This window comes from Micropterus salmoides, unplaced genomic scaffold, assembly GCF_014851395.1.
Source record: "Micropterus salmoides isolate LMB-PRFRI ecotype aquatic unplaced genomic scaffold, ASM1485139v1 Ms_hic_scaffold_6, whole genome shotgun sequence".
NCBI classification, from domain to species: domain Eukaryota; kingdom Metazoa; phylum Chordata; class Actinopteri; order Centrarchiformes; family Centrarchidae; genus Micropterus; species Micropterus salmoides.
The window spans coordinates 19,331,652-19,342,253 of NW_024044348.1; the positions used below are offsets into that span (position 1 = coordinate 19,331,652).

General features: G+C 40.3%; 1 protein-coding gene across 1 annotated transcript; it reads left to right on the forward strand.

Annotated features, from left to right (window-relative positions):
• Window positions 1-853: 853 nt before the first annotated feature.
• adma (adrenomedullin a) lies at window positions 854-3,341 on the forward strand. The gene is made up of 4 exons (XM_038701751.1): window positions 854-967; window positions 1,537-1,639; window positions 1,772-1,894; window positions 2,088-3,341. The coding sequence occupies exons 2-4, from the start codon at window positions 1,545-1,547 to the stop codon at window positions 2,389-2,391; spliced, it is 522 nt and encodes a 173-aa protein (XP_038557679.1). The 5' UTR covers window positions 854-967; window positions 1,537-1,544; the 3' UTR covers window positions 2,392-3,341.
• Window positions 3,342-10,602: the final 7,261 nt, after the last annotated feature.

Sequence of the window (10,602 nt, forward strand, 5' to 3'; positions counted from 1 at the left end):
AAAAACAACTAAGATTGTTGTCCAAGTTAATTTCCTGACCCCTAATTTATTTATAGATAATTGTAAAATTCCATTTCGTATTTCTCCAAATAAATTACATAGTAAGTCCAGAGTCAAATATTTGCCTTGTAGTAACAAATAAATTGAGAATATTGTGTTTACAATTGGGTGTACTTAGTGTATTTAATAAGTTACTCAATTGTCTCTTTCCACATCTCACATTCATAAACTGGTGTACTTCAAGCTGCCATGGAACTTTACTCTGTCAGGGAGTGTCCTAAAAAGCAGACTGTGGAAACATTTCTTACATTTTATTTTGCACAAAAATACCATTAAAAAAACTATACCTAACAGACCTTAAAAGTTCAAACTCAACAAAATTAATTTTATGTGTTAATATAGATTTCTTATGCCTCCTTACAGTAAGCAGTCGGCTGAGATGAACACATTGTACTGTTGTATTTCACTTACATAAGTAATGACCAATGATTTGTAGCCATTATACATACCGAGTACTGCATACATACTGAAATAAAACAAACAACATTTTACTTGTTGTTGCATGATTTATAATGAGCTGTGAATGCTGTGATTCTGTGAAAAGAGGACACAATGGCTGCCCTGAACTTATTCTGTGACCTCTAAAATTTTCCTTTATCATTTGAATGTTTGATTTTCATTCTTGATCTTTTTACTGTGTTGCAATGTTGCACTACATGAGCAGCAGCATAGCGGCAATGGATACTGGATGGGGTGGGGGAAAAGGATGAGCGACTGTTTGTGTCAGCCTATGAGCCCCTCCCACCTCCCGCCTGTATAAAGGCTCCCTGTCTGGTGTGTAGGAGCTATTAGCAGAGTGACACAGCTGCCTTACAGAGCCACTGGCATTTTCAAGAAACCTGTGGAGTACTCTTTTATTGCTACAAGAAGAGCTTTCTCATCCAACTGAATTATCAGAGAATTACAGGTATGTGCACTTTCTTTTAAAGAAGATATTGCTGTGATTTGATCTGCTCCCAGCTGATGGCCTTATCCTTGCTTTTTTTGAGGTCAGGGCTCAAGTGTAAGGACAAGGACAGGTTATCTGTCTGGTTATATAAGCAGTTCAGCTCCTAATGGGTGCAATGACTGTATATAATTATTGCTTATTAATTAGTTAATTCACTTTGCTATGTTTAGTTCTATTTAATCAGGTGACTGAGTTGAACAGCATTTTAGTTTTTGTTTGACTTTTGAGCTGAGCCTATTTTGGACCCCTCATTTGTAGACTTCGCATTATTTGCCAGGGGCCCAACGCATGGTTGTAGGTTTACTTAACCGAGCAAAATCTGACCTTAGCTTGGCATTTTAAATAAATGAATGATAAGTGCAAATAACTGGGCTTTTGGACTCTTGTGTAAGCAAGCACAAGTGTGGCAATTACTGTACAACGGAGTTTTATATGCATAGAGAGACAGTAGGAAATTGATGTAGTTAAACATTACTTTATAGCATAAATATGTAACTAACTAACAATGTTTTCTCTGCTCTCCACAGAAATAAAAATGAAACTGATCTTCCAGTCATTCCTCTATTGCTGTCTGCTGGTGACAGTGGGACACTGTGTAGAGCTTGAAGTGAATCCAGAGTTGAAAAAAAGGTGAGGATCAACATTGAAAATGTTTTCATTTGATATAAGATGTGACAGTCTGTCAAGCCTGTGAGACCAGTTACCTGTCTGCTGAATTATCTTCCCAAGACTGATGGACTTTTTTTTCATCTCCTCTCTCAGGCTAAGCATATGGCTAGGGAGCAGATTGAGACGGGATCTTGACAGTGTAACAGTAGAGAAGACAGAGTCTGAGCACTTTGTCAGACCAGAAGACATCAGGGATACTTTGCTGCCACATTCCAGGTAAGACACTATGCAATCCTGAGAATCTACATACTGTCTCAATTTGGTCATCATATCCTTTATTGTTATTTAAATGTATTTAGCTTGTCATAGAAAAAGAATACACAATTTAAGTAGTGAATACTCAGTCATTAACAACTCAGGAGTGAACAGTATGGATTAATGTCCTCTTGTCTCTCCCTCTGTCCTCCAGCACTGACATCAATGTCCGAACCAAGAGGTCTAAAAACTCAACCAACCAGTCAAGAAGGCAAGGTTGTTCGCTGGGCACCTGCACAGTGCACGACCTGGCACACCGCCTGCACCTGCTCAATAACAATTTAAAGGCCGGGAATGCCCCTGCAGACAAGATCAGCCCGCAGGGATACGGACGAAGGCGTCGATCTCTTCCAGTGCACAGAGTCACACTGAGGCTGGAGCAGGGCAGGCTGAGACCCGTGTGGAGCATATCTGACTCACAAGTTCACAAGCTTGAGGCTCTCCTCAGACGGACATGAGCAGGACTTTGCAAGTAGAGTTGGGACCAAAAGCGAGGGAGTAGTTCAGAGTTAGTGTCCTCTCTGCTCTGTTCTAAAATTCTCAAAATGCCTCAGACTCTTGCCAAGTACTCTCCAGCACATGTTTTCCAGGCATGAGGACTGAGTCAGAGCAAGACTGGCTGCACTGAGTTTCTCTAAAGGCTGAGCCTGGCAGCTCAGCGTTGTAGAGCGTGCAGGCATCTGCAGCTGGCTTGCAGACACTGGATGGCACAGCGTGCAGAAAACTACAGGTGCTGCTCTCTTCTTGGCAGGGGGAAGTGAAGAGTGCTAATTCCTGGCAAAGTGGACACATCCTCTGGCTTAAAGAGGGAACTCTCTTCAATGTTCTGGGACTTTACACATTTCTTCCTCAAGGCCAGGACTTTGATAAGTGCTATCCTCAAATGATTAAACCACCATGTTCCAAACTGTCAGTACTTGTCTGCACTTTTCCATTTGGACTAAGTCAAATGAATCATCAGGAAAAGACATCTTCGTCACAATGCCAAACAGGAAGATAGGCTACAGCTCTGAAGCTCGCAGTTTATATCAAGTTTTGGACACTGTATAAGGGAAAATGCCTTAGATTCTGTGACATATGTGCCAATCCACAATGGATTGAATTATACTTGAAATTGTTATTGTTTGTACAAAAACATGTGCAATCTATATTTGTTTTTATTGCAGGTATATGTATATAGGAATTCCTTTATTTAAATATTATATAGAGGTTACATTAAAGTACTCATGCAGATAGAACTACTTTTGTACAGGAAGAAATATATATGGGCATTGTAGCTATTTGTCATTATTCTTTTGCAAACTGTGGTAATAGGATATATGTTTTATATATTTGTAAATGTGTTCTATTTTATTTGTGTCAAAGCAATAACATTGTTATTCAATAAACATTTTGCATACAAAATCTAGACCTTGTCCAGACCTCATTTGCTCCCGGCTCTTACTAATTGAAAGTGGCATTCTATTGTCTCGAGTACACTGCTGCAGCAATACACCAAGCACCTGGTCTCTGTTAAGTGATTACAGGGTCTCATTAGAGCCTCCCTTGCTCTTACTAGTTATGACACCCCCCACCCCCCCTGCAAAGAAAAGGGCAGACAGGGTGCCAGGCGCATTCCTGCTTGGTTCAGCTCATATTTGTTGGCTCAGCCCCACCACAGAGCAGCCCTAAAGCCAACAGAGGAGGCTGAGGCTTTAGCTCCATCTGTATTCAGTGGTAGATGGTTGGGACACGAAAGGGCCAATGCGGGGGTTCCGGTCTGACATTCCTACAAGAGTATCACAGAAACTGCTCCAACAAAGCACGGATCACAACCTTCAAATTCAAGCAGACCCCCGAGAATGAACAGGCTTTTGGGGAGTTCAGACTACACCACTTAAGACAGACTTCTCCTTTGGCTGTATTCCTTTCAGTGAAGGACCATGAGGACCAACTGAGGATAGTCCAGAAAGTGAGAATGTGGTATCTTATTCTCTAGCTTTGCTCATTTCCTGTTGCAGAAATGCACACTGCAATTTGTACTTTCTCACATATACAGATACTACATATATACTATAAACTATACTATATATACACAACAAAATCAAGTATTCACTGAGTGGTATGAAGTCAAACTAACCAATCCCTTTGAATAAGATGACAACTTGACAAGTTGTTTGATGTTCCCTGTACTCAGTAGCTTTTCCTGTAAGCACTAACTGGATGTTCACCCTGCCTGTATAAACATTTCTTAGTGAAATCATGCAGGAAATGAAAGATAAGCCTGTGACTGAATAAAATTATGCACGGCTTTAATTTTTTGAGTGAGCACTACATACCGATTAAAAGTGTAATCATTTGAAATTAGAACTATTGGCTGGAGACACTGTCTGTTTATGTTTCAATTCATGGTAAAAGCCAACCACAGCTGTTCAACACATTGTAGTATGATTGTGAACAGGTTATAAAGAAACAGAGTGAAGGTCATAACTGCAATTGTATGTTCTATATTGCCATCTAGTGAGATTGGATGGGTAAAACTGCAAACTTTTGTTCTTAGTATGACTTAGTCAGTCAGTTCATCTTCAATCTTTCTTAAATTGTATTTTTATGTATTCCTAAAGTCTAGCTTATGGCTAAATTAAAACAGCACAATGTAAAGTAGCTACCTCATGTCAATAACACAAGACCTGCTCCACAAATGACTGACTGGAATGAAACCATTCACAAATATTGTGAAGAGACTAAAGCAAAGTGAACGTGCCATCTAGTGGCTGATTAAATTTAACTTATTTCTATATTTTGAATGGGAATTTAGTTTGTACACATAAGCAGTACAGTAGTTCTCGCCAAGGTAAAAGCATTCTAAGAATAGACTGAATGGATCTGGATCACACAGTGTTCTCTCTAACTATGTGAAGGTGTCATTCCTCCAGTAAGCCAATCAGCTGGTGACGCCAGTGATGTGATGATAGCTTCAAGAAACCCACTTTCCAGGGCATTACTGTTTGCTAAGCTATAATTCTTTTATTTTGTCCACTGCTGTGTTCAGACAGCTATGGACAGTATCACTGTAGGACCTGCTCTTTCCAGCAGCGTGTCAGCAAGCAAGTGAAAAAGGACTGTCTGGAGCCGCTGGAAAAGAGTATCAGACACTCAGATATTAATAAGATCACCTAATTACACTTTGTGTTTGTTGCGCTGCTCATTGATACACTGTTTTGTTAGTAATCGAGGAAGAGGAGAGGAAAGGAAAGATGAGTCGAGAGGAGACAAGGCAGATGAACAATCAGTCTGACAATCAAAATGATACAGGGCCTGGGCTAAGAGTCAGTACTCTAAAGCCAGCTCTGAAAGTACCCTGACAACCTGAGTTGAGAGGATTAGCCTTATAATCTCAAACACTGTCGGGCTAAATCCGGGACTGTGGGCCCCCTGCTGCTTATGGCAAAGAGAAGAAGACTGCCTTTTCTGCTCTACAAATGTATCAGAAAAAGTGTTTTGACCTGTGAGGCTCTGACTATTGATGGTATCACTGGTAGAGACAGCTTGCAAATGAACAAAACATCCACAAGGAGGATGTGATGAGTCTCCAAGAAAGAAGAGAAAAAACAGGATATTTTACATATTGACACATTCTGAACATTACTCTCGCAACATCCATTAGTGCAGACTGAAACGGTAGTTTAACAGCTACATGACCATGAAGCACTTGCTCAGCCGATGTCCTTGGACCAAGCTGTGGCAATGAAAGAGTTAAGGATGGAGTGATGAGTGCACTGCAGGGTGGTGGATGAGCTATCGTATCCACAACAAGAGCACAGCATGACTTAGATATTTCTCTGAAGGAACCTGCGCACACTTCAGAGACAGCAGAGCCTGAGGAGGTGAGTGGACTTATTTGACATATGAGTAGTCTGGGACCAGTGATGCCCACTGATGATGGATAATGGGAGGCAAATATCACTTTAGGTATCTTTCTATGTCTTCAAATTTCAATTTGAAAATAATTGGGTTTATGGTTTTTATATACATACTGCTTAGTTTTGTTATACTGCATGTGAGACTTTGCAACTGGTAACTAGTTTACACGTAAACTTATCTAAAAACATTCATTGATGCAAAACAACAACAACAACCCCCCCAGCAACACTTCAAGACTTACTGGAAATCAGAGAATAGCTGCAAATGGGGCTAGATATAAATGGGTGAGTGCACTTCCTTCACTTTTATCTGTACTCTTCACCAGGCCCTGGCCACTGGGAAAGATGAGAAGAGGAGCCACACCTCTTTTAAAGCAACAGTCAAGTCCTTGCTTGGGAAAGAGTGAGCTCCTTTAATTCCCCTCTCTCATCGCTATCTCTGTGCAACATAAATGGCTTTCTCTTGTGTTGTTGACCACTCTCTCATCTATGACAAAGAGCCAAGTTGGGGACTCAGCTAATGACTGCAGTGAGTTGTCTGAGCAACAACAACAGAATAGCAAGCTGAGTGTGAGATAGGGCTATGAGTGGTCGAGTAATGGTCTCAGGAAACCTCCTATGGGAGTGAAAGATAATTAATGATGGTGCTTATCCTCCAAAGTAACTGTGGAGATGACATATGGTCAACTTTATAGTACATTTAAGCAGACGCACAAACATGAGGGTGCACACACCCACATTAGAGTGAGCACCATTATGATACTCCCCACATTAGTGTCCAATAAAGCTTTCTGCAGAGCTACGCCATAACCCTATTTCTCAGCCATCTGATGTGATCTTTCCTAAACCAGACACTTTGATCAATAAGCGAAAGGCTCCTATGATGCTGAATAAAATACTAATCTCCTGTGTTATTGGGGTACTGTGTTGGAGACGACCTCGATGGAAAAGAAGGCATTTCCTCATCAAGGGATTGATTGATCACCCTGCAGTGGTGGGGTGGGAATGAGGAGACACTTTGGTGTTATTATTTTTCTCAAATATCATGATCCTATGAATATTTAGTCAATAGGAGGATCCATCCCCTAAATGTGATAAGTGCAACGAAATCTAAAGGAAACACACTGATGCTGCTACAGCTCTCACACTTTTGTTCTCTTCGCATCTAACTAGTCCTGTACCGTTTATCCTACAAACTTGGTTCCAACTTCAAATTGTACATCTTCTTCATGAGATGGGTGCTATTACCTGTATTGCTGATATCTGTAATGGTTGATTTTATATTAATATTTTTATGCATTTTAAAATGAATGTGTTCCTATGGGACTCCTCATCCAACCTAGCGGGGGCGGAGCTAGATTCCCATGATGCATGGCAGTGAAGACAGTTTTGCTAAAATTTGCTAATAAGTCTCCTATTTGTTTGAAATACAAAACAAATACTTTGTGATTTATGTATTTGTTAAATGTGTCTGCTTAGAAAATAGTGTTTTTTGTTGGTAATTGTCATTCTTGTGGCGGTTTACTATTGAAACCAGAAGTGCCTGTTTCATTTGATAAGAACAGCTGCATTGATAGTTAGATACAGAGGCGGTCCTCAGAGTACTATTTCTTATGGCTGACACTGATTTGAGTTGTGATATTAATATCTTGTGAAATTACAGAGCTGTATGTCATTTGAGCTTGGTGCTAACAAAATGTGGAGTCTTTACTGACTTTCAGTGGTTATTTTCAAAATTCTATGTTGTTAGTGTTTCTAAATGCAATCATTGTTAACATAATATTAAGTCTTTCACAGCACAAGTCTTTGGTTGTGATGGTGCAATGGATAAGATGCCTGCCTTTAGTGTAAGAGACCAGGGTTCAAACCACCATTGTGTCCCTGAGCAAGACACTTAATCCCTCGTTGCTCCAGAGGTGTGCAACCTCTGACATATATTAATTGTAAGTCGCATCGGATAAAAGCGTCAGATAAATGTATGTATATTTATTTTATTTTTCATTCTTCGGAGTAGCCACCACAGAAAATATGTTTATAAGCAAAACATGCATTTTTTGTCAGAAGAAGACATGATTGACAAAGAAACTTGAAAGCCTTCCCTTCACAGTGTATCTGAGTAGTCCGGTGGTGGAGGTCTTGCTCTTGCTGCAGATCCAGAGATTGATGGACAGAACCCTGCTCACAGCATGTTAATGCAAAAGGGGGCCAAACTTAACACATATGTTTGCTGAACAAGTGTGCAGCACATCATTGAGTCTCATAGCTGATGGAGCCACACATTTCACCAACATGGGTAGCAATAGCAAAAAATACCTGGTAGCTCTCACATGCATTTTCCTAAGGAAATGCCCATTCTAGTTTGTTTTTAGAGTGACTTTTGCTAGACCACCAGTATTATATATTCAGATGTAGAGAGACTAAACCAAGGTCAGAAACTAGATCAGAACAATACTTGCCTGACTGAGGGCACTTAAGAAAATGATCAGAGTAGCTTGCGACTTACTGACTGAAAAGGACAATAGCAACGACTGCCTAGCTGTGATGCCTCTTTGCCACAGAAGTAATGAGGAGTCTTTCTTCTTCACTCCCTGTCTATGTGTGTTTCTGCTAGAGACAGAACGAGAGAGAGAGAGAGAGAGAGAGAGAGAGAGAGAGAGATAAATAGAGCGGTAGACAGCAGGCTCTCTCTACTCGGAGTGAGGCCCGCTCTTTGTCGACAGCCAGGTTTGACATATTCTCAGGATTAGTAGCTCTGTCAACATGACGCCACTGGCTCCTTAAAATAGAAAGTGATGGGCAGTCAGGAAAACAAACATATAGTTGTCTGCAATTGTATCTGACCTAGATAGATGCAGACAGAATCTCTTAAGGTACCAGTGAATCTGTGCAGTGATTCACTGAGTCCAACTTGAGATGACAACACTCCCAGAGATGACTCTAAGCAGCACTGAAGGTAAGCACAGAACTGATGAAATGCATATGAAAGTAATACAAGATAATAGGCAAGATGGTAATATATGCCATTGCTTGCCTCACTGAACATCTTCATGTTCAAGGCACATGGTAGACAGAAAGGAGTCTGAGTCTGAGCTGGCCAGCAGCAAAATTAGATAGCATGTGTGGGGGAGATGAGTTTCCCCCCCACTCCTGGGTGCTAGGTCTTTCTGACTCTATGACCTATTCACGATAGACCGTGCAAGAAACCATGAGACAGTAAAGTAAGTAAGTAGTAAAGTAGTTTTGACTTGATGCAGATAGATGATTAATAGATAAAATAAAAAGTAAGAAAGTAATAACTGACAGATAAACTATAGACAAATGTATACTAAGAAATAATTTTTAGAATTTGTTGTATCATCATTTAATAACACTGATCACAAAAAGGTTTAACACTTTTTGTAGTATTATGATGTTTAAAAAACATTTTTTTCTCCGAGCCATGTCACGTTCATGACTTTGGTTGTCATGGTAACAGTTGCAACATGCGACTGTTGAAAGTCAACAGAGATTTCATTATTTTACAAAATACTGTCAATGCTAACAAAAATACAATTTTATAGATACCTAATGTAAGACAAACACCTTGAAGCTGTAACCAGCTCTTTGTTTTGTATGTGCTTCTCTGGTTCTCCTACACAGCCCTGGCTCTGTAAATGGAAAACAAAGAAAGTGGTGAGGACCTTGCAGCACAACATTGTTCCAGCCAGGCAGCAACAGGTGGCGTTAGTACTCGTACACAGGAGTGATGGGGGCAGCAGGAGAGTTCTATACACCGGCACATTTGAACGTGCTGGATTTCAGGCACTGTGAAGAAGGAGAGATGGCCGAGAAACAGCCAAAGAGGAAAAGGTCTGAAGATTATGAACATAGAAGAAAGTTAGATGACCAGGCAAGGGCGAAGGTGTTTTAAATCTGTAGAAACCTTTAAAGATTTGAAATGTGGGCTCTGGAGCTTCTGAGGGAGCACTGAAGGGAGGTATTTGTTTGGCAGTTGAGATCAAATATCAACCATAATTCTGCAGAATCAGGTACTATCCCTTTAAAGCTAAAGTGCTTAATGGAAAGAGCATGAGGTCGGTATGTTGTAGTGAACCAAATGAATTGTTATGTACTTGAACTGATTATAAGAATGGGCTGTTAGGGTATGTCATAATAGTCCAGTTCATTTTTGCCTTGCAAAAGCTGTTTTTTTAAAAGATCTTAGTAAATTGTTTTGAAAAACAGAACGACGTTATTACTGATTCGGAGACATGTTATTTGTTTGCTTTTTGAAGGAATTTACAGTGATTAGCTAGTTCCTGTCCAGGTGCTGAATGGGATGGGGCCATGGATGGGGCTTTCACTCCTAGCTGTTAAAATAACTGTTTCAACTCAAATGTGGTGTGTGTGTGTGTGTGTGTGTGTGTGTGTGTGTGTGTGTGTGTGTGTCTGCGCACCAGACTGTGTGAAAAACTGAGAAAAATAAAGTATTTGTTTCTCAGAAATTATTTCTGGGAGCATGAGAGGACAGTTAATAATTCATGAGGCCATCATCTCCAGATCAATACAGTTTTATGAGCCTATCCATTTTCAAAATGTGCATGTGGTGCCATAATAAAGCTCTACAGCAGTGGTGATGCACACAGCTGTTGTCGGGATAGTGTTGTGTGTCCGGAATGATAAGCTTCCTGGAAGCACCCTGGCAGAGTGGAAAATTGGCTTATATGACACCATCCTACATGGCCTTTCTCTGTTGTTGCTGCAGCACTCCAATAACCATAATTGTAT

Excerpts from the sequence above, each read along its gene's own strand:
- adma (XM_038701751.1), top strand. The coding sequence starts at position 1,545 with ATGAAACTGATCTTCCAGTCATTCCTCTATTGCTGTCTGCTGGTGACA. Across the intron at positions 1,640-1,771 it reads AATCCAGAGTTGAAAAAAAG|GCTAAGCATATGGCTAGGGA; the intron begins GTGAGGATCAAC and ends CTCCTCTCTCAG. Across the intron at positions 1,895-2,087 it reads ACTTTGCTGCCACATTCCAG|CACTGACATCAATGTCCGAA; the intron begins GTAAGACACTAT and ends TCTGTCCTCCAG.